Below are 24,765 nucleotides of genomic sequence, written 5' to 3' on the forward strand. Positions count from 1 at the left end.
TGCAGCCACTGGAAACACTGTTCTGGAAAGGCTGGCTGAAAATCATGACACATGCATACATACTGCACAAACACTTTAATAAAGATGTTCCTTTTCAACATGATCTTGAGAGACACTCATTGACTTTGCCTTGAAAAATCAGCCAAACCCATAACTTATAGGAGAGCAGAAGTCTTCTACAGTCTTTATTCACTTCAGTTTGTGAAAAGACTATGAATGCAAAAAAAGACCACATTTTCCCCCAAATGCACCTGAGAAAGTATCTGTTGATTTTCTTTGAACAATTGCAAGAGAGGGAAGCCATTACATTACTAATACCTTAATCTTCCTCCCCACCAGAGAAAAATGTCCCAGCACAGTGCTAGGAAATATCTACCTTTTTTTACACGTTATTTTCTAATTGGTGCTACATTTTACTGGATGTTTATTCATTTTTTTTGGTGTTGGTACAAAGTGTGAGCAGGAAGACACAAGATTTTAATAACTTGCACAGCAGCTATTCAAATCCATTACAGAAACATATTCTTATGTAAAGACTTTTAATTAGGCAAGAAATGTGCTTCCTTTGGACAGCGGGCTTGGTTCACAGCAATACCTGTGTAGTTAATGCTTAACTATTAAAAAAGCATCCCCAAATCAGTAAATGGAGCTATTGACTCTTCTGCAAACCACTATGCCAGTCTGCTTCAGTACCTTTGAAGTGTTTGTTTCTATGAGCACCAAATCCCAGATACTGGTTCCTAGTGTCCAGCTCCCAGTACACTGGCTCTGTACATACACACCCCAAAGGCACACCACGCAACACTGACAGTGCACCTGGTGCCTCCATCCAGGGCTCTGCAGAGCCTGAGCAGCACTGGCACTGCTACCAGAGCACTGGGATTCCTGCAACATGATCCTCTTTTCCAGTAGATTCTAATTAAGATTCTTGTTGGAATCTGGGAAAGCAGGCCCTACCCTGCATTCCCCATGTCTCAGGAGACTGCCAGAGTCACAGTGATTTTCTGTTACTGGGAATGTTGTCACATTCTGCTAAGACTACAGGAATCCTAAACACATGAACGCAAATCTCCCTCTGATTTCCATCTAAAAAGCTTCTAACTAGGTCTACTGCTAAGTACTTTGCTCTTTGGAGACTCATTTCCAGCAGTTTGGAAATGAGAACACTCAGGAGCAGACATTATTCAAATAAAAAGGCAAAGACTTCCCACCGACAGGAGGTGGAAGAAAGCTGAATTTCCCAAAACAAGCACTGGCCTCAGCAGTGTGTGCTTCTGTAAGAGCTGTTTTCTGTTGTACCAAAAAGGCAGATTTTGACTGCACAGGTCACAGCGAGGTGAGCAATAACTGGCTGCTCCGTGACTCGGAACAGATTTCAGGTGCAGCAGGAGTGATGAGGTCAGAACAAGGAGAAACAATCAATTCCCATGCAGAGAAGCTTTACCTTAATTCCCAAATTACTTATGTCCCTCATTTTTTTCTAACAGCATCCAGCACCTCACTTTCACATTTTGTATGCTCTGCAAGACAATTATTATACTTTATTATTATTTTGTGCCAATTGTCACAGAAAATTAAGTGTACACTTAACAAAGTCTGCATTTAGGAACTCAATATTTTTTTCACTTATGCAGCTTCACATTTCACATTCATTCACATTTAATATTTCACATAAATGTCCTTTCTAAATATGCATCTTTTCTATACAGATATGCATGGAAATGTTCAGATGCATTCCATGAGAATAAAAAAAATTTCAATCCCACTAGCTGAAAATAAATCAGCTACAGTGTCACAGCTACAGTGCAGGACACAGCCACTGGACTGATTCACAGAGAGGGAACATATTTTATCTTATTCCCTGCCTTTGATAGCATCCAACAGGATCTGCACTCCTGTGGAATGAGATGATGGCGGTAGTGATATGGATGGGCCCCTTCTCCACTCAGGATCATATGCACTAGAATACAATGAATAAATACTTTTTATGAAACTGCCTAGTCCTAAACTGGCCACCTTTCAAGAAAAACAGATGATGCTTACTTACAATACTATAAGGCTTTTAATAGGACACACCCTCTTCAGAATTATCTCCAGCTCCAAGGCAAGACATACCTTTTATCAATTAAAGTAGGGCACCTCTCTTGAGTGTATAACTATTGGCTTGCTGCACATCAGGTAATTCATCCGATTTTGTGGACAATGCTGTGAGTAGGCTGCCAGGGAGCCTTTCCTGGAGGGGATGTAGAAAATGAAAGGCACACATCCACACTGCCCCACGAGCAACCTGCTATGTCAGAGTACACATTTTGATGTGGATCACTCAGCTTTTGAGTGTGGCACACACTCACCTGTGTCCCATGTGGGGCTGTGTGCTTATTTTACTCAGTCTAGCTCACAGACATTAATTAGGGGGTTTCAAAACGATTACCAGTCTGAATATTTACTGTGAGTACATGGGCACAACATGACCTGTAGTACTGTGGGCAACTCTGAAAGGACAGACAAGCAAACAGAATTTATTTCCTTCCTGTAGTGCACATACTGTAGTGTGTTCTTGGGCTAATGTGTTACAGCAGGACTCATCTAAACAGGCTTGCTGCCTTCAAAAGAAGGGATCCTGCTCCCCAGCATAGAATACTTCTGCTTCAGGCCACTGTCTTCACATCTTTCCAGATCATGCTCTGGTACTCATCACATAATGAGCTGGTCCAAGTCACTAATCTGCTGTAAAACCATTTCTCTTTTTTTATAGCTGAATTTGTTTTCTGCCAGATTAGTGACCTGAATTGGCTCATGGTACAGTAAAGTGGAACCAGCGAAGGGAAAAGTGGGAAACAGGACCTGGGAGTGCAGAGGTGTGTGTAGGTTGGTGAGAGCAGGATTTCCTCTTTAAGTAGTAGTAAAAGTAATAGCAGATCTAATAGCACCTCTGTAAACATTCAAACAGGGAAATTACTTTTCAATACTGTACTGCTGCAGGATGGTCCTGGAGACATAGTGGGCTGGTCCTGGGGCTAAGATTTGCACTGCAGGGCATTGTGTTCTGCCTCCACATTGTGCTAGTTCTAAAAGCTGTTTGTGCTGTCATCGAGTGGTTAGCAGTGTTGTATTGGTTTTGTGAGCTTATTCCCAGCCTGTATGTCAATCCAGAATTGATTCAAGGCTGGTTTTAAGCCATCCAGACAGCAGTTATTGACAGAAGAAAGCACTATAGCACACATTGCATTTATTATTCTGACATCTTAGGAGGGATGTAAATCAGTCTCATGCAAGCCCGTGCTGCCTGAAATTTAACTATTTAATTGCTACTCTAAGTACTCTTACTTTGCACTTCAGTAAGAAAACATACTACTAAGAGTAGGCTTTTATTGCTCTTTTTAGTCATAAAAGAAACCAAATCCTAATTTCCGTCTTCTTTACACTGGCCTCTGTCTCCTAATAACCTGTGCCTGTAATGAAAGAAAAAATGGCTTTTCACAATTACTTAGAAAGGTCAAAGACATCACTTCCCACTTAAATAAAAACCCAATGAAATATAGCACTTCTGGCACACAGAAGCTCAAGCAGTAGTCAGTCTCAATACTATATATTTAAAAATGTTACATATTGTAATAATAGTTTAAAATGTCAGGACATGTTCACTGGCAGACTTGGAGGAGCCTAAGAGCCTTGCAGCTGAGCCCAAAGGTAAAGCCCTGTTATGCCCCCAGCTTTTCCTAGCACTGAGTAGCTCCTCTTTCACCCAAGGACAGTTCATCTGTGAAACTGATCATAAGTTACTTAGTTATTGCAAGGAATTTTACTATTTACATTAAATAAAACTGTTATCTGTTATGCTGTGAGACTAATGGAAGCTTTGAAATTTGAAGTAAACAGAAATACTTGAAAGCACTATTAGTCCATAATTTTTGAAGTTTTAATTAAGTTCCAGGAGAATAAAAAGAGAGTAAGAGAGAGGATTGAAGAAAAGAGAGTGGAAGAAATGGGAAGAAAAAGGAAAGAACAATGGAAACAGACTCAGAAGGAAAGCACTGCTTTATAGGCAACTTGAAAATAGACAGTAAAAAATGAATAGGCATTCATCTACTACTCCAGTTCAGTGAGATGCTAAACTCCTCAAGGTCAGCTCAGAACCCAAGCTGAATTTTGCTGAATCTATAAATTCTGCAGATCAGGGATCTTCGCTTCCCTTCATTTTAACATGTCCCAATAACATTAATTATGATGCTTCTGGTACATTTCGTAAACATTTGGGGAAATGAATCTATTACACAAAACACTGTACTATTTCCCTGCTGGAAGGCAACCCCCACTCTGACTTCTAGAGAATGCAACTCATAGTTAGGAATTTTGGTCATTTAAACTTCCTCCCACCAGCACATGCAAATGAGTGCAAGTACTGACAAGAGCTGCATTCTGACAGCCCTCATAGCCCTGAACATGCTCCTGCAGCCCTTCTGGGGGGGATCACTTACCTCACAGTTCTCTGAGACTGCACAGTGAACAGGTCATTTACCTATTGCTTTCAGTTTACCAAACACAACAGATTAAAAAAATTAAAAATAAAAAAATCTTGAGGATGAGCATGTGAGAAATTAGGTAAACTAAATGATGGTGAAGAGAGGTGTTGGAAATTAAGATGACAGTTTTTATCCCTTCTTCTGCTACTGACTTCTGTGGATAGTACAAAGGCAATTAGTCAGCTCTGTTTTTTGCCATCTCTAAAACAGTAGTAACTGCTGATGAGAAATGTGTTTAGGGATTAAATATTTGAGGGTTTCATGGAAGTGTGTGAAACATACTTCACAATATACAACTCTCTTAGGTTTCATTTTCCAACGTCTTGTTCCTTGTGCCAGATGTTCGTATCAGTGTCTCATAAATGTGAGCTGCATACAAAGTAAGTTTCTGTGGGTTTTATGATTTATGTTCATTATTTATGTTCATTATTTATGTTCATTATCAACCAATAGGGGGTCATGGAGCAATATAAAATCAAGCTTTAACAGAACAGCTGATTTATGGCAGTACTAAAACCTCCCTAGACCAGGTGTTCATATGTTTGCCACTCTTACCATTTTTTGCTAATAGATAACAGCAATCCTTCTTGCTGCAAATAAAACACTTGTTATTTTCAAATCCACTGAGGACTTGGGGGTCCAGCTTGTTTTCTTCGTCTTTGCCTGACACCTCCATGGTTTTGACTGCCACTATTAAGTTTTCCTTTGATTTCTCTTCTTTGGGATGATGACCTCTAGCTCTTGAAAACTTTATTTTGTGCTTTCTTCCTTTCCGATGACTTTCTGCTCCCTCCTGGAGCACTCTGCCTGCTTTTGCTTTCCAGCACCCTTTCGTGCAGCGCGGTGCTGAGGGCTCGGCCCGGTACTGCTGCGGCCCTACGACCCCGCAGGCAGAGCAGGTGACAACAGCAGGCGCCTCACGACACACGCCGGCCATTTCACCAGCAGCTGCGATCATTAACACTATCTGTACGGGTACCTCTCCGTGCTTTCAAAGGCTGAAATCGCCAACTAAGCGTGACGGGCTCCTGTAGGCGCAGCTCCGTACTCCCGCTTATTCCGCAACGCCGAGCTCGGGATCTCCCGGCGGCGGCGCTGCCCGGCCAGGGCCAAGGGCAGGGATAGTGACAGGGACGGGACAGGGCAGGGACAGGGGCAGGGGCAGGGCCGGGACACGGCCGGCCCCCTCCCGCCACCTCCACCGCCCCCGCTTCCTCCCGGCTCCGCCTGTTGATGTTTCACTTGCTTTTAATTCCCCGGTCGCAAGATGGAGGCGGCGCTGGGACGTCGGGAGCTGCGGCTGCTGCCGCTGTCGCTGCTGCTGCCGCCTCTGGCCGCCGCTCTGCTGGGCCCGGCCGCGCCGCTGGGACAGGTACCGCCGGGGCCAGCCCGATTATCCCTGCCCTGCCACTGCCGCTGTCCCTGTCCCTCTTCCTGCCCCTCTCCCTGTTCCTCTTCCTGCCACTGCCACTTTCCCTGTTCCCCTCCCTGCCCCTGTTCCTGCCCCTGCCCCTCTCCCTCACAGCGGTGAGCCGGACCCCGCCGCGGGGTGAAAGGGTTTCTTTCCTCTCTGTTCGTCTGTGTAGGATTCGATGTGCCGTATCTGACAGGTCTGAAGGGGGAGATGGTTACTTCTATGCAGTGCAGGTGTGTTTATGTTGTATTTTCAGGCTTGTCCGCCTTCATCTCCGTGGTTCAGTGCCGTAGAAGTACGCACTGCATTAGGTCCACACTTGTGCCTTAGCCTGCCCGTGAATTGAACCAAGGAAAGGGTTTAGATGTGGTGGTGTATATCTGTAAATACACAGGGCATTGTGTTGCCTGTTTTTCTGTTCCAGTATCTATGCTTTATCTTGATGACATCAGTTTTAAATTTGGTGGCTTTTTAAAAGAGTGGAAGGAATGTGTTGGGTACTGCTTAGGAGAACTTTCTGGTGGAAATAAAAAGATTTGCTACAGAACCAGGTGAGCTCTGACCACCAGAATTACAGAAGAGCTTGGTTCTTGAGCCTGAGCTTAAATCATGGTCAGATACATCCTCTGAAATTGGTATAATTGTGAATCTGAAGTGTAAGATCAGAGAGGGAAGAGTTGTGTGGGGTTTGTAGTCAACTTGTCTAGCCAATGTGAAATTACTGTTACCTGACCAAATTTATTATGTCTTTTTACCTCCAAAGTTATTTATTTATTACTGTAATTTGAGTAAAACATGTCCAAGGAGGCCTGACCGAGGCCTTGCACTGGCACAGGCTGTGTTGCGAAACAGGATTCGTTCCTGGCCTTACTTCCTGGTCTCTGCTTCTCTTCATGAACTTTTGAAGAGAGCCCTCCTTAGCTCTGATTTCAAAACGGGGATGTAGATCTCCATAAAAAATAAAAAGTGCTGAATGCCTGACATGAGGTGTGCTAAAGAGAACAGAGGGAGCTCAATCCTTGGGTACTGTGTTTATCCCTTTGAGAAAGGAGTGCTGAATTTGCTGAAAGGCTCATTAAGTGACAGTGTAATACAGACTTGTGCCCTTGCTCACCTTCTACCCAGAAACTGTCACACTTCCCCACTGAAGCTACAGCTCGGTAGCATTAAAGTTCTTCATCACTGGTGGCAGTTTTAAGGGACACGGAGGCACATTTGTGTCTGCTGCCTTTGGATGTGGAAGTCCCATGTAAGGCAGCTTGGATCAGAGATAGAGCAGATATGTTCTGGAGTGTGAGTAGGGCTTGATTTAGGGACTGTGATACCTTTATGGGCACAGTTGTGCTGTTTGTGGGGTTGAGTTCTTCCACTGGTGGCGTACTGCTCAGGTGGTCTTGTGAGCTCATGGTTTGCTAGCTTGCACTCTTCTGGTTTTATACGGATCTGGTGGCCTAAGTATATGCAGAAAATTTCTTCTAAGAGTCAAAAATGGACATAAAAATGTTTACTTTAGTGGTCTTTTCTTTTTAAACGTTAAACTTAGCAAAGTAAGAACTTGTGTTTTCTCCTGCACTATTTAGTTTCATACATACAGGACTGCTTTTGATGCAGAAGTAACAATGTGTCTTGAAAAAGTTTTGAGAAGAAGAATCAATGTTTTTTGACACCGAGCTGTTTTTTGGTGGCCTGTTTGGAACAGAAATGCCTAGGCAGTGGGAATGGGCAGAGTGGGAATGCCATGCTGTCAAGTTGCCTTCAGAAGCTGTGAGCTCAGTGACAGTGGGTGGTAGGGTCAGAATAGCTGTGCTGTTTCCTCAGGATGGCTTGGGACTGCAGACTGGTTGGGAGCAGGCAGTATCAGTGTATTCAGCTTTGCTTTGGCTGGACTGTGCTCTACAACTCTGTGAGCTCACTGCCTGCACTCTGCTATAACAGCTTCACATTTTGTTAACTCCTCCATGTGGGGATTAAAGCTGGTGTTAAAGTTTACCTCCTTGCTGATGGCAATGGTGTTACAGAAACCATAGTGGAAGGACTGAGGAAAAACCTTGAGACACTAAAATAGCATTTTGTAAGGCTGAAATGCTTTTGTGCAGCTCTGGAATGTGAACGCCTCAACTGTTGTGCAATACTTGTAATTTCTTTTAAAAGCTGTTTTGAAATCTGGACTCTTATTTATTTTTTTTCTTTTAACATTAGTATGTCTGTTGTGGTTATTTTTCCTCAAAAAATTTGGATATACAAAACTGGACTAAAAATGGATTGATTTGAGACAAAATTGGGGGTTTGTTGTTGTTGTTTTGGGCTTTTTTTCCAGCTTCAAAAAAATTAAAGGGAATGATGCAATAAGACAACTGACTTTCACGTTAAAGTAATGTTTCTGGTGCAAGGTCAGGAATAAGGTTTTGGGCTTTAGAATATTAATGTGCTGATAGGAACTGGCTAAAAGTAGTGCTAACACCATGGTATTTGCTTACTCTGTTTACCTCTTGATAATTTAGGTTAGCAGAGTTCTTTCTAAATAATATACTTTCCTACCAGACTTCTTTTTTTTTCTTTTTAGTTCAATTCAGTTGCCTGGAAAAAAAATGTTTTTATATTCTTTGTTGCTTGCAAGAAACCTCTGTTTGAATGGGTCGTTTCACAACAGCAGGAAATAATCTTCACTACATCAACCATTTGATGCACTGAGTACAATGTATTTTAACCAAAGAAGAAACTTGTTAATAGCAGCATGCTGGAATGTTTCTTCCATCCCTTTATGCCAGTTTCTCTATCAGCAGCCCAGCACATGTGAATTTTAGGCCTAAAAGAGATGACATCATCTTCCCATGTATATTTGATTAAATTAAAGCAGTATGATGCAACCATGTCTCCGTGATGTGAGACTGAGTATTCACCTTTAAAATTCATGATAAAATACCATAGTGTGAGTTGGTTTAATAGGGAGGGTACAGAGGCAGTTAATTCTAGTACCACACATAGGGGAAAGGGAAGGGTAAACCATGTTATAATAAGTCATTGTAAAACAAGGGAGGAGTGAAAGTAAGTGTGCTTGTTCAGAAAAGCAAAGTAAAGCAAAAGCATCATGTTAGATTATTATATTAAGAAAGAGTTCAGAATTAGTTATTTAAGAAAATACTTGATGTATTGTATTGTACCCTAAATACTGTCATGCAGTTCAATAATGCCAAACCTAAATGGAGAAAATTTTGTACAAAAATTTTCTGAAATGTGAGGGACAAATTATCATCCTGCAAACTTGTGAAATTCTAACTTGTCATGTCAAACTTTTACCATGATTACTTCTCAATTCAGTCATGCCTGATTGCAGTTAAGACTCTGCAACATAGTTCTCTTTTAATTCTTATGAAAGAATTATGTGAAGCATGGATCACAGATCCCTGGATTGCAATATATAGTTACACTATTTGGAGCCAGTTGTCCATGTGAGTGCCAGGACTCAAGTGGTATGAGGTTGTGTGGTAGTTTTGTTTGTCTATTCAGACACTTCTTTTCCCATAATCTCTTCTCAAATTTAGAAACAGGTTATTAGTTTTGTCTATTTTTGACCTGTTTGGCAACCTGCATCAGACTTTACATTTTTCAGTCACAAACAGGATATAGCAGTGCCTGTATAATGGCTGTGGGGGGACTGTCTGCCTTTCGAGTCTCTGAACAGCTGGCCATCTTGTAGGGCATTGTGCCATCTGTTCCCAGGGCTGCCCACTTGGCTTCCTGCAGGCCCTGTGGTGCAGAAGGAGCCTTGTTTGGAGTGCCTCAATAGGGAACAGCTGTGCTTCGAGTGGGCTGCTAGCAGCAGAATCTTGGTGGGCTTTGTGTGGCTGATGCAGCTGTGTGGGACTCAGCACTTACCCTGTACTGGGAGAAACTGTACAGTGCACCCCATCAGGTATTCACTGCCTGTGGATAAAGTTTTTCCATGATTCTTTAATCAGATAATCAGAACTGTTTGAAGTTCCTGCGTGATTGGACCCATCAGCTTTTCCTTTTGCAGCATTTTTCTTAAAAAAAAAAATAGGTGAACTGTTCTCTGTAGATTTGTGTGGAGTTAGTCTTTGAGAATTAATGAATATTCCCTTTTAACTTACGCCAGATGCTTTATATTCTTTGCTGACATCTTTTCCCCTTCTTGTTCTTCTGCTGCTACTGCGATTATACTGCCCCAGTTCACAGCCCTGGGTTCTGTTGCAGCACACAGTGAAAGAGAAAAGGATTAGAAAATGATCACTACCTGCTTACCTCTGCTGATCCAAGCTCACAGAAATGCACTAGTTTACTGTAAGCTATGCCATCACACTGTTAGTGCTGCTGCTTAGCTGTACTAGAACAGAATGACTTCTATTCGTGGTAGGGGTGCTGTCCTCTTTGCAGATTCTGTCTGTCCCCATTACCACTGTAAATATCACTGCTGGAGCACTAAAACAGGGATGAGAAATCATAGGAAATGTCTCAGGAGAGACATTTAGATCCTATAAGAGCATTAAGAATGATAGGGCCATTTTTAGTGCAGATTGGAGTTTTGTGTGAAGGCATTTACCAGCAGAGGAGGAGACAGGGGGCTGTGAAGTATGGAATGAGGTCAATGGTAAGCTGAAAGCACACCCCAATTCATAGGGACTTGAATTGCTTCTTGGGACTGTCCTTTCATTCTGGCTCTGTCAAAGCACTGCTTTTTCAAATATCCCAGTGAATTCAGAGCCTTTTAAATTACAGGCCTGTCCGAAACTTTCATGATACTGTTAATACCAAAAAGTGTATTGTAAGTCATACAACCAAGTTTTATACTCATCGTTGAGGCTTCTCCAGACAGTGCAATAGTATGGGCTACTGCAGAGTTCTGGTGTTCTGCTCTCAGTGGTTTTGTTACTGCAGGATTGGCTTACTATGCTTTCACAAAATAAGGGATGTGAGGTTACATACTTTTCTTACTACTGAAGTACATAACCACAAGACATATCTACAAAGCACTATAAAACACTTTCTTCCCCTCCACCCTCAGGTTGTGAATTTTATTATGGCAACATAAAAAAAAAAATTCCTCTGTCAAAATTAAAGGATGTTATGCAAGTGTGTGATTCTTCAGTCCTAGGATTGGAAAGACAGGGATTTGAATTACCACTGGAGCATTTTCTAGCAAGTGTGGCTTGTCAGACCAGGCATTTCATCCTGAAAAAGGCTGCTACAAGAGCTATTAGCCTGCCACATCTGTCTCCCTCCCCTTTAGGAGGCATAAACAGTGTATTGCTCTTGAGCACTTATCAACATGCAGATATTGAAGGGGTACTAATCAGGCTTGCAATAACAGGGACAGTGCCATGCATCACTTCTTCCCTGCTGTGTGTGAAAGTGGATTAGCTGGGATGGTGCTCTGCTCTCCTGTGAGCTGATGCTTCCTTTCCCCTAGCACTCCTGCCCAGCTTTTCATTGCATTGGGGGTGCATCTTGTTGTTTTTGCCATCCTGTAGATTTTGTTATGGGGTAGGGGTCGGATTTGCCACAGCAGGACCTATTGAGTTTTGACTGTGACACTCACTGCAGGAGACACCAGTGGGAAGCCGTGAAAAGACAGTGTGAAACTCGCCTTCAAGGAAGGGTTAAAACTAAGCTGGAACACTGCTATTTTCTGTGGGAGCATAGGAAGAGTAATGAACAATCTGTTCATAAATTGCAAAACAAGAGTGTATGACAACTGAGTAGAATGGATGTCCAGGATATGGGAAGGTATCAGTAGAATTCCTTGGATCTGAGTCCCAGGAATGGCAACAGTATGAGTTCTCTGTAGTGTGTGTGAACACCAAATTTCAAGGGTCGTGATACAGCTGCTGTAGGGGAATACTGATCATTGCTCTGAGTTACTGAGGAGCTTTATCAACCTGTACCATTAAGGAGGTGCATCACCATCACCATCACCATCACCATCACCTGAGATGAGGACAGACGTCTCCCAAGGAGATGCTACAAGGACAGACACCGTGCAAGCAGAGGCAGTCTGACAATCTGTGTCCATCAGAACAAGGAGCCCAGCTCATTCTTACCAGCTGTGTTCTTGGATCTCTTGTGCTTATGCAGCTCTTCCATGCTTGTTCATCTCACTGAAAAATGGTCTGGCAAAAAAGGGAAAGTTTTTGTGACAATTTAATGAGCTAAATTACCTCACTGAGTTGGGATGGATGAGAGGGAAGGATGATGTGCAGAAGAGACCTGCACTCTCAGTGGCAGAGGCAGCTAGTGGTGAAACTGTCTTATCTGTCTGCACCTTACGATCTGATTTTTGAACCTTTGACAGCACAGAAGAGATCCACTGAAATATTTTATTTCTTAAAAATGTAAGGTGCTCTTCAGTTGCAAGTTTTAGGTATGTTCCAGAATTCATAATAGTGCTTGTGGATACTGTGTCAACAGAGCTGACAGATGTTTAGAAGGAAATTAATCATTGTATGTATAGCTAACTTTGTACATTTAACAATCAATTGTTGAGCATATCTAGCTTCCTTCATGCCTTTCACTTTCAAATAAAGCATTTGATTAAAAAGAAAAAAAGGAGGGGATTTTCCTATTTTTCATCAGCAATTTCCTTTTTCTTGTAATCTCAGTGAGTTCCTTTGTAGATGTTGAAAAAAGATTGTGAAATACTTTCTGTGTACAAATCCTCAGATGTAATTTGTGGCTTTAAAAATGAAGGACTATTAAGACTGCCTGGAAAATCAATCTTTTTTTGCCCTTTGAATTCCCAGAAAATAGAAAAACCTAGGAAGTGATGCCACAAAGTTTTGGTAATCTGTTAAACAGTTTGAGAATGTAAAAGACTTACAGTTCTGAATGCTCAGAGCTAAAAGATCTAAAAGTTTGGTACATTTTTATTTTATTATTAATATACACAGTTCTTAAAATATGAGAAGAAAATATGTGGTTTGAGGAAATTACAGGAAGACAGGATAGAATATATCTATGTTTATACTGTTAATCCAGTTTATATTTTTAGTTACAGACTTCACTTGTCTGACTAATTTGGTAATTTTCATTTCCTTTGAATAGCTAGGACCTAAGTTTTGAAGAAAAGTCAATATAAAAACCTGTTTCATAGAAGAGGCATTGAGGAAGAGATTTCTCTTTGGTTTCGTGTCCAGATAGTTTCCTACTGATATGCCAAATGGGCCTAAAGTATTTCCAAGTAATTTTGGACCAGAAGGTTATCTGTGTTAGGTTTTAAACCATTCTTATCATGAGGCCAGATTCCAGCTGAATCGGACATGGAGATTGTTTTTCAGCTTTTGACTCTTCTGGCTACTTGAATGCTCATTAACACCCATTTTTTCCAATGATTTTTTGAAATTATAGTCACACTTCAGAAGTTTTATGCTCATGAACTGTGAGTGTATTATGTTAGGCATTGTATTTTTCACTTATTTTCTGGCTGAAAGTCTAGTGTTGTGTAAAAATACTAAATGAAAAGTCTTTTTGTGTATTTACTTTTTTATATATTTTAAATTCTCAGCATGTTCAATTTTTTATTGAGACATGACTCACTTTTTTAACTGTTGGTTGTGAAACAATGACTTAACTACAGAGCTAAAGAAGATGCTGAAGGTATGGAGACATTTTCCAGAGGAAAAAGGTTAGGTTGGGAAAGACCTCTAAGATGAAGTCCAGCCTTTGACTAACCACCACCCACTTAACTTTACCATAGCACTAAGGGCCATGTCCAGGTGTTAATGAAATTAAGTTATAATGATTTAAGGCTCCCACAAGCCAAATATGGACCTTAACATTATTTTTGAAGAGGTGTCTGAGGAAAGCAGTGTGGCAATCATTATTTTTATCCATGTGCAAGATTTGATCTTTGTGTGTAGTGTTTTTTTAGGGACAGACCCTGGAGATTTAAGGTCCTATTTGCAAAGCAGGCCCTGAAATTACAAGGGAGAAATGAGAGGACAGAATGAATTATTCAATAAATTACAGCAGATAGGGTTTGAAAGAAAGAAACAAAATCCCCATTTTCTGTGAGTTTGAGGTGTTCCATGAGGCATAAATTGGGAATCAAAGAAACAGGATTTCTGCAGACAAAACTAAATGTTCTTTACTACAGACTAACATGTATTAAACTTCACTTTGAAGACTTACTGGAGTGCTTAAAAAACATTTACAGAGAATCTGATTTTTACCTTTTGTGGTCTATTATTTTTCAGCTAATATGAGAGGCTTGCATTATATCCTTGGGAAACAATTATTATTATTTTATCTTTATTACAAAAAACCATGAACTATTCATAGGGGGATGCAGATGTCATTCTTTGTCATCAATCCTCTTTATTCAAAAGAGGGGTGAAGAAACCAGACTAATCCTTACATGAAACAAGGAAGCATATTCCTTTTCCTTCTGTCTGCTGGATAGAAAGCCTGGGAATGTGCTTTGTTAATACAAAGTCATTCTGCCAGGACAGTACATGAAAATTGCCTGCAGTGGCTCATGTGTTTTCTCAAATTTACATTTCTTCTCACTGTTTTTTTTTTCCAGGAAGCAATCAGGGTTGGTGTTATGATGCTGAACACCAGTGGAGAATTTCACAAAGGACAGGTTTGTCTGGTTTTTTCTATTTATTCAGTGAATTAATATGCAGCGAAACAAAGTCTGCAGCAGCTGCAAGTATATTCTTTATTCTGACATCAGTCAGTAAGGAGTGTGTTCGTGTGAGAGCAAATTGCAGCATAGGGGCAGGAAACACACTCATTCTGGCTCTCTTTCTTTCAGGTTCTTTTTAACATCACCTATGTTAATGGACAGGTCTATCTAAATGACTTTCCTATGAAAAGCGGGGTTGCCCACATAACATGTCAAACAATAATATGTGAGTATTCTCCTTTTCCTTTTTCTTTTTTTATTTTCCTCCCTCCCCTGGAGTATTTGGCTTCCCTGTTTTCTAGTAACCAAAGCTTATAATAGCTATGTGTTCTGTATTTTGTAAACCAGAGCATTGTGGAAGCAAAACATTTCCAAAGGTAGGGCAATTTTGGTATTAAAATGTATCGAAAAAATCTTACTGCCTTCATCACAAGTCACATTAACAGGCTTGTGTGTAAATGGTCTAATCTGAAATGCAGACTCTGCCCATCTTTTCAAAAGAATGTTTTGCCTTACAAGCTAGACAATGTAAACAGAAGGATGCAACTCCACCCTGCTAATGGCTCAGTCCCTAGGTTGGTTGGCATATATCCAGAAGGAGATTCAATAACAAAAGTATGAATTGTTGTTAGGAAGATCTTTTAATGATATCACTTCTAGGTCTATTGGACAGACAAGTTTCTTCTGGATAGGATATTACAACACAAATACTGCACTTTTGCTAGCGTCCTGCAGTAGTAAATGACTTCAAATTGTCTTGAACCTGCTGTTTTTCCACTGATTCAATGCTACATTTTTTATGAAAAAATAGAAAGTACTGTGGTGTTTTTGGAGATCCACAGAGCATACTGTATAATTAATTAAACAGGGACCATTAGGCTTATTTGATTTAAGCTTCTGTTGTATTGAAAACAGTCTTCTGCTGCATGAGATGCAGTCAGTCTCTAGGTTGATATCTGAGGTCATCCACATCAGGCATTTACAGAATACTAAGAGTTTTTCAAATTGCTTCTCTGAGCTGTGACCTCCTTGCTTGAACCCTTCTTTCCCAACCGCGATCAATTATTTATTTGACAGTATTTCTTTTCTGGAGAGGGAGAGCAGTAATTAATTTCTCTTTTTCTGGTACAAAACCATGGCAAAATGTCATTCATTTGCAAAATAACTCACTCCAGAAAAACAGATATGATTTTATTGACTAATTCTGAAAGTTCCTGACCATTCTTCCTAAATCATAGTTGTAGTGCTTTCAGTGACTAGTTTTGAATCTAAAACAGTGAGGAAAATACTGATTTGACCTGGGAGCTAGAAACCTGGAACTCTTATTTCCATGTTTGTGTCTGAGTCCCCAGCACAGTACCTCTCTCTGTTACTTGTAATTTAATGTTTGTACTATTTACTTACTAAATTATTGACAAATTATTGATTCAGGTATTGTTTGTAAAATGCTAAAGAAATACCAAGATACTTACTAATAGTAGGTGGAAATACTGGAGTGTATATAAAGACAAAACTTGATCTTAATAATCATGCTTTTGAATATTAGAGACCACGTACTCTGACATCATTGTCAGATCATTCTTGGCACCTACATCCCCACTTGAAGTTCCCCCAAATGTCAGTTTTGGAAGTGCATCTGTCACTTCTGTGAATGTAGAGGTGGTTGAACAGCCTGACATATGGTAAAAGCTGGAAACACAGGGAGCTTCAGCTGCTTGACATCTTAAAAGCTTTGGTCCTTTAGTGCATGCTTGCTGCTTCAAGTCAGAAAACATTTAGGTTAGTGCCCTGGCTCACATCTGTAGGGTGCTTCCTTTCTGCCACTAATTTTGGTGATGGAAGACATTACTAAATTATGCCAGAAAGTATTTTAAATAAGAAAAATAGCTTCTTAGGGATCACAGCATAAAAGTAGTGGACACACTTAGTTACTGTGTGACTGAGACCCAAGTCGAGCCTTATTCCACATCACCCAGCAGGCTCAGCACTGCACCTGTGGCTTAGCAGCAGGGGTGGTTTGGTGTCAGTTCATGTCCCTTGGTATCTGCATGCTGGAGAGATCCCTCACCTCCACTCTTGTGCTTCTCCAGGACTTCAGTTCTAGCGTGGCCTCACGTGAAGCAGAGGTGGTGTGGTAATTGGGAGAAGGATATTAAAACTATGCAGAAACAGCCAGGGTAGAAAGGCAGATCTGTGTCTGCTTCTAGAATATTAAATTGTTGAAATAGCTGAAAACTTTTGGGTAGGAAGAGAGGTTGAGGTGTCATCAGTCACATATGAAAACAGAGAGGGGAACAGAAAAATCTGTAGGAGGGAACTGGCACTCATCTTGAGCAGGAGATGCAGTGTGCCTGGAAAAAAGCATATTCGTTTCTGTATTCAGAGGAAGGGGAATGTTGTGTAAACCAAAATGTTTACACAGGTGGCTGGCTAGGCTGTGGCATTACTCTTAAGAACTCCTTTGGACAACTGAAATAAGAATGCAGCAATAACTTAGCCAAAGAGCTCTGCTTAGAATGCTTAAATGCAAACCTCAAAGGCAGAGATACAACACTGTTTGCAGGCTCCTCAGTCAGGGGATTGTAGAGCTCTGCTGTGTTATGAGACCTGCTCTGAGTCTGATTTGGTGATATATTGGTGAAAAAATCTTGGCATCTGTTTTAGCTGTTGCCCAGATTACTACTGGTTGTAAAAGCAGTTACTGGAAGTGTTGAGGACATCAGTGTAGCACAGATGTTCCATAGTGCTGTTCTGGCATCTCTGGGTTGATGCTAATAGTATTCCGACTTCTCCATTCAGGTGCTGCATGTGCAAAGGCATCTGTGTTAGAGTTTATCTGACATAACAAGTGCATCTATGCACCAGTTTTCTCTATGGCTGGGTACTGCTTTCTGGTTGAGATGGCTCATCTTTGAAAATCATGACACTGTATTTTTACAGTGGAGAACAGCTTGGATAACTTACCGGATCAGCAGCGCCTGGGAACTGTCCGTGTTCGCATCATGGTTCATGAGTGGCCTTTGGCATCCACTTCTGATTTGCAGCTGATTGTCATTCAGGAAGAAGTGACAGAAATTGATGGAAAACAGGTAAAAAAGAGCCCTGCTACAATATTCTGCTTGTTTTTAATTTAGGAGAGGCAAGTAGTTCCCAAGGATTAAAAGGCTTACATGTATCTGGCTGGTGATTAGAACATAAAGTATATATTTAATGTTAACTAACACAGTACTGAGAAAGATTACAGCAGAGTTGGCAGTATAATAGTGGACATGTTTCATGAGAAAACTTCAAGTTTTAATGCTTTTATTTATATTTTAATAGTTATCATATACTATATCACATGCACTTTGAATAAGTGAACTTGTGCAAGCAAAGCCAGACTCACAGGCGAGAGTTGATTTATAAAATAATGTACAAAACAAACAAAAGGGGTGTGGGCTCATTCTGCATCCTGAGGTTTTCCCCACTGTTTATTCCAAGCTAACAAAAGGTTTCAAGCAGGTAGCATGGGGAAGAGCTTGCAGCAGGAAATTCTTATGGCAAGTGGGCTTATTGTGAAAGCCCACTCCACCTGAGAGCTTAGCCTTAGAAGACTTTGCACGTAAAATAATTTGAATCTTGATAATGAACATGGATTTTGAGATGAGCAAGCACCTCCACCCCTCCAATTCTAACAGTCAATGTGAGGGATTGCAATTCTAACTGAGATTGAAATGTGCAGAACTGAGTTCTCAAAATTACCTGTATGGTGTAGTCGATTTACTAACCAAAGAGATTCTGTAGAAAATATCCAGCTGCTGAAGCCAGCAACTGGCTTATTTCTGTGTCATATTTCTGCTTCTGCAAGTCTGCATCTTACATGTAGCCAGGCTTTTTTGAAGCTTGTGTTCTGCTGCTTTTTCTTTTTTTAAAGGATAATGATGATAATACCATTGATTCTTGATTAATTGCATGGTCAGCATGAAGTATTTTTTACAAGGATCTGGATCATGTCAGAATCTTGCTCTGCTAGTGAAAAGCCCCACTGAGAGGTCTGTAGCTTTCCAAGGAGGTCTTTATCCCACTCATAATAGCCTAAGATATCATGGTTTGATTCAGTTGTTACACAACAGTGGCATTGTATTTCAGGCCTCAAACTAGACATCACACTGCATTTCAGATTTTCATAGGCACCTAGTAAAAACAACCAGAAAGCTAATGCTGTTTCCTTGATTGTTCCTTAAAGTCAAAAGCAGTCTCACATAAGCACAGTAGAGCAGAATCACCTCCCTCACCCTTCTGGCCACATGCTTTTGATGCAGCCCCAGGACAGAGCATGCTTTCTGGAAGGTGAATGCACAGTGCCAGGTTATGTTGAGCTTCTCATCCACCAATGCTCTCACGTCCTTCTCTCTAAGGCTGCTCTTTATCCATTCCCTTCCCAGCTTGTACTTGTGCTTGGAAGTGCCCCAACCCGGGCTTGTTGAACTTTGTGAGGGGTCCACCTCTCAAGCCTGTTCAGCTGCTTCTGGATGGCATTTCTTCCCTTCAGCAGTTTGACCACATGGTATCATCAACAAACTTGCTGACTGTGCACTCAGTCTCACTGTCCATGGTGCCAGCAAAGCTGTTAAACAGCAGCAGTGTAAACCCCATCCCTGAGGGCACCACTTGTCAGTGATCTCCATTTGGATATTGAGCCATTGACAGTAACTTTTTAGAGTGGAACCAACCAGCCCTATCCACTTCCTGGTCCATCTGTCAAGTGCACATCTCTTACTTGGAGACAAGGATGTCAAGCAGGACACTACCAAATGCTGTGACACTTGGCTTTCAGTTGTTGAAAACAAGCAATGTTCCTGCAGAAGCAGAAGTATCAGTCTTGCTTCAGCAACACTTTCAATGTTTGCAAGTGCTTTCACTATATACCTGAGTTTTCCATGCCCTAAAATGCCTCCCTTCAAGAGGATAGTGATGTGCTATGTGAGATTTGGTTAAGAGCCCATGGATTGATGACCATGTGCTTTTGCAGACTGTTCAGCATATTTTCTGATGTGGTATAATCTACAGAAGTGTGATTTGTGAAAAAAAAAAGAATACTAATTCATATTATAACAGCCCTATGTGTATATCTTAGTGGCCTAAAGTTTTCTGGGATGTACTGGTATCCTCAGCCAGCCTGCTTCAGTCTTGCTTTAAACTCAGTAATATAATGTTTGCATCTTTTGTAGGTTCAGCAGGAAGAAGTAACAGAAATAGATATTTTAGTAAAGGACCTGAGAGTACTTAGACATTCCAACTACACCGTCCCTTTGAAAGAGAGCATGCTGTATTCCATGCCAAGGGACAATGACGTGCTGTTTACACTGCCCAGCCTCTCAGGAAAAGGTATCTCTCAGTTGTTAAGTAGTATTCTCATCCCTATTTGATGTAATGCTTCACAGGGTAAGAGAGCATCATTTATCCCATGTTTTACATAATGAGAATTTCTTCTTTAAGAGGGTTTTATTATATATGTCTTGGGTTTGTTTTTTTTTTTAAAACACCTAAATTCAACTGTTCATATTAGGTATTTTATTTGTTTGTTTTCAAATCTGTTCTCTTTTGAAGTACTTGATACTTGGCAGTCTGCAATCCAGACATCTGACAGGAATAAATTTCTCTCTCAGATCTGCGATGGAAGTTTCTCTACAGCTCCCCCTTTTTCCTGAGAATGAAAGAGAAAACTGTAGAGGAAATACCTGTCTGGGTCAATTCCAAACCACAGAACAGTTTTCTGTTATTAAACTTGAATAACTTAAAAGCAAAGAAGTTATTTAATGTCTTAACTTTATTTCAGTTTTGCTTAATCAAAAACTGTCAAGGATTTAATTGGAGTAGAATATTTTGATCTAGTCCATCACCTTTTAGTCTGATGACAACTGAAATTTACAGCTAAGGGCATAGCTAAAGACAGCACTGTAGCACTGTTACTGCTCTTTATCAAGTTCACTACTCAAGTAAAAAAAAAAAAAAAAAAAAAAAGCTGCCTGTGTTCTTGCTATAAATGTGTGAGAACTGTAACCTCTGTAGAGAAACACAGCATGTATTTATTTTACTGCAGTGAGTCAAACAAAAAGCAAACTTTCCACTAAATCTAGCTTTTCTTCTTCAGATATTCAAGATCCACTGCAAACTACCAGTCAGTACCTTATCCAGCAAGCAGAAACTACAGTGGATGAAGAGACATTACCTGGCAAGTTACCAGAGACCCCTCTTAGGACAGAACCTCAATCTTCTTACAAGGTACTTTTGTTGTTTGTTTGTTTTAATTATTAGCATAATTATTAGTGTATAAATATAATAATTTACAGACAGACAACACTAAGACCAGTGGATTTCTGCAGATAAACAAACCCCACATAAATCAGAAAATACCCCCTCCTAAATTACTGTTCAGCAGTGACAAGTCCAGTAGGAATCCATTGGGCTTCTAAATCTTGCCATGTTCTGACCACACAGGTACTTCATGATAACCAGTTGTGATATTTACTTTTTACTGAACTAAGTATTTATGACAATTTCAAATACTTCTTGCTTTAAATTCCACCATTTTCTCCTGACTCTGCTGAAGTTCTTAGCCCTCTGAGAAATGGACTACTGTTCTCACCTGCTGCAGGAAACACAGTAACAGCTGGAGAAATTTCAGTTCCAGCTTAGGCAAGGATGGGTTTCATGGCCTCCTCCCTAGCCAAAACACTTACAGTTACAACTCACTGTCTGCTCTGTTCAAGTGTCCTTTATTTTCCAAAGAGTCCTTTAATGAACAGAGAACTAAACCTTCACCTGTTTCAAACTTTGAACCATAAAGATATTTGAGCCACCAGTCAATTCCGTCATGCTTTTATGTATGTTTAAGCATATATGAGTTTAAGTAAAATTATCACCATAGAATGTGATTTACCAGTAGCTAAAAAACCCAGCAGTTGCTTTGTTTTGCAATCTTTGTATTTTTACCTGTTTTGTAGGTGATGTGCCAGTGGGTGGAAGACTTGAGAAAAGGGTTGTGCAGATTCTGGTTTCAATCTTTACCTATCTTGTTTAGTTTCATGGAAGTTGTTGTTGTTGGAGTTGTTGGAGCAACTCTTATTATCAAAGTCTTAAAGGTGATTCTCCCTTCCTGTGAAAACAAGTAAGTAATTTTTATAATTCTTTTTTTATTCTGATGATGGCAAAATATTGACTAAAAGAATCTTCCAAGAAGCAGGCCCATTCTGTAGGATAATGGTAAAAGCTACTTGTAACTTTGCTTTCCAAGTGCACGTCTGATACATGGGCATTTCAGAGAAACATGGACATGTATTTCATTGGAAATGTCTTTAGCTGAGCTGTCATACTGCCAAATTTTTATCAAGTCTTCTAAGGACTGCATTGTGAGATGCAATTTACATAGTTCCAAGAGAGGAGGGTAGAAACTACGGCTAAACAATTCCAACATCTCCAGCTCTTTACATACTCCTACCGTGTTGTTTTACAGCAGTTCTGAAAGGCCTCAAATTTGGCTTTACAAATTTGTGTGGGAATTCTCCAGGGGGGACCCACCTCTGCAGGCAGTTTCCAAGCCATAGTGACTGCTGCTGGCATAGAGGTCACAAATAAAGCTGATTGCCTGCAAGGGCTGTATCCACGCGCTGTGCTACCAGCAACACTAATATTTTTCAGGAAAGCAAGGTCTCAGAACAAGGGGCAGAAAGATTAATTAGTAACTGCAGGTAGTAAATCAGTGTATATTTAGTGCTGGAATGGGCAAACAACTGTACTTTAAAGCAACCTAAGTCTGCTCTGGAAGAGCTGTCCCTTGGAACTTCGTGTTCTCTGGGAAGCGACTGACAGTGCAGCATGCTTCATCAGCCCCAAGCACAGCTGATATCCTCGAATGCATTGAGGAGCTGTGCCTCTGAAGGCCCTGCATGCAGATAATTTATGTATCCACTCAGGGGAGTGGCCTTGGTCCTTCTGACAAACCAGGAAAATGGAGGGTTGGAAGATCAGGAAGGTTGGAAACTGCAGTGACAAAAGAGGCAGTGCTTCCCCTGGTATTTCACACAGCCTGCTGGGAGGGCTTCCCAGGTTAGAGCAGAAACCGTGGAGAAGCACTTTGTACTTTCCCCAGCAGTAAGCAGCTTACCACTGGCAGTAAGTAGCTTAACACAGCCGTGTATGAAACTGAACTAAGTAGAACTGGGAAAATTCTAATCCAAACAAACTGTTCAGCAAAGTGGATGGTGGCCTGTCCATAGCAGAGGTCAGTATGGAGCAGAGGAACCAGCTTGCAGTTATTTCTCTTCCAGCTGAGGAGCATGGGGCTTGCTCATGCCTTGGTAGAGTGTATAAGGAAATTGAACTGCCTCCTCCACTTGAAAAAACCCAAACCAACCAGAAAAAAATCCCAAAAAACCAACCCCTAAACCAGTTATTTTCTTACTACCTGTGTAGCAAGCAGTCCTCTAAAGAATGGTAAAGGTTTAACTCAGGATTGTAAACCAGTAAGAATGAGCAGAACATCTCATCTGGTGAATGACAGTGGCAGATGCGAGTTGAGACCTCATCCCAAGTCTTTAATGCCATTCTATGTTACACTGATAAAACTGGAGGTTGTTGCTGAGTCCTGGAGAAGCAGCTGTAGGTCCTGACAGCAAATGGCTTTAGGCTACTATGAAACTGAGCAGATGGAGCTGCTGACATTTCAGATGTAAAAACTGGGCAAAGGGAGCCCTCAGAAACCACAGCCAGTACACTTTGGTATCATTTTTCATTGCAACTTCATATAAAAGATATTATGAGGGTAATACTTAGTTGATGCATTGATTTAAACTGAGTTTGGGGAGTTAAAGAATAAGTCTAATTTTTAGAACACAGAATTGTTTTGTTAATGCCAGGTAACCTTATCTTTCAGAGGCATCCTTCTCCTGGATCAAGTCAGCTTCGTACCTGTGACTACCATCAGCCTGCCTTCAGACCTTTCAGACAAGAAAAATAATTTAGATGAGAAAGCATGTACTTAATACCATATTTACTTTGGAGTTACTGGTTTTTAAAAACACACTTTTAGTTGATCTGATATTTGGCACCTGATCTTAATACCTTGGTTTTTTCCTACTAAGAAAACTAAGTGAGTTGATTAATTGATAAAGGGCCACTCAGGCTGGGGCCCAAAGCTGACTTCCTTGTGCCTCTCCATAAACAAGCAGCCTTTTCAGAAGCTTCAAAGTAGAACAGCTGCCTTTTCAGAAGCTTCAAAAATAGAGCAGCTTTCCACCCTGAGGGCTACCATTGGTTTTAACTTCTGTGAAGTCACTTTTCCACACCTCGGACAGGATGCTGGCTGCCTTCATGTCCATAAACCAAGTCAGTTGTCCTGACTAACAAGATGATGAAATTCAGGGTGTCCTTAAATCTGCAGATAGCATTCTTCAGAAAAAGATGAGGGAATATTGCAAATATCAGCTGTGCCTGCAAACCTAAGCAAAGCTGCCCCACCTGGTCCCTGATCTCATTGGGTCAAGTGTGTCTTACAAGGAAGATACCACTACCTAACATTTGTGTTACTCAAAAGATCTGACATTTTATACATGCAAAACAAAAGTTTGAACAGCAGATTTATATTTCAAGCACTTTACATATTTATGATCCCTTCCACTCATAAAAATTGTTAGCAGTTGTAACCAGCTTGCTTTTTGTATCTGTGACAGCAGTACTCCATGAAGTCCCAAAAGAGAAATGAAAATTCCATTAAATTCTACAGAAATACTGGCTTACTATTGCTGAGTAGGCCCAGTCTACTCATGCCAGTTTGTACTGTTAACATTTTTCAAATAAACATTTAAATTGTTTATTAGACTGTGTTCATGTGTGCATTTATAGTTAGGTAAAACAGCCGTTTGCCAAACATTTCAGTCTCAGGACACTATCTGTTTCTTTGTTTTTCATTGTTCTTACTTACAAAAATTGTTTGTCAAAAGACTAAGTAGGAAAAAAAAAAAACCTAAAAACTGTAACTACCTGGCACTAGACTGAGCACAGTTATCATCTGAGTGATCAGAATTACCCCTGCTCATCTGCAGTTAGAGTAAGGGAGAAAAGCTGGCATTCCCCCCTTCTCCTGCCCTAAGGAAACATAATCATGAGTTTAATGAGGTCCAAGTTACTCAGATGCTGGTCCTTAC

At 40.7% G+C, this 24,765-nt stretch overlaps 1 protein-coding gene across 1 annotated transcript; it reads left to right on the plus strand.

Annotated features, from left to right (window-relative positions):
* The first annotated feature begins 5,401 nt into the window (after nucleotides 1-5,401).
* On the plus strand, nucleotides 5,402-24,437 carry GINM1 (glycosylated integral membrane protein 1). The gene is made up of 8 exons (XM_056487078.1): nucleotides 5,402-5,895; nucleotides 14,477-14,536; nucleotides 14,711-14,807; nucleotides 17,522-17,670; nucleotides 19,792-19,948; nucleotides 20,715-20,845; nucleotides 21,568-21,731; nucleotides 23,496-24,437. Exons 1-8 carry the CDS (start codon nucleotides 5,791-5,793, stop codon nucleotides 23,602-23,604), a joined length of 972 nt encoding a protein of 323 aa, XP_056343053.1. The 5' UTR covers nucleotides 5,402-5,790; the 3' UTR covers nucleotides 23,605-24,437.
* The last annotated feature ends 328 nt before the right edge of the window (nucleotides 24,438-24,765 follow it).

The sequence above is a fragment of the Oenanthe melanoleuca genome, chromosome 3 (genome assembly GCF_029582105.1).
Source record: "Oenanthe melanoleuca isolate GR-GAL-2019-014 chromosome 3, OMel1.0, whole genome shotgun sequence".
Lineage (NCBI taxonomy): Eukaryota > Metazoa > Chordata > Aves > Passeriformes > Muscicapidae > Oenanthe > Oenanthe melanoleuca.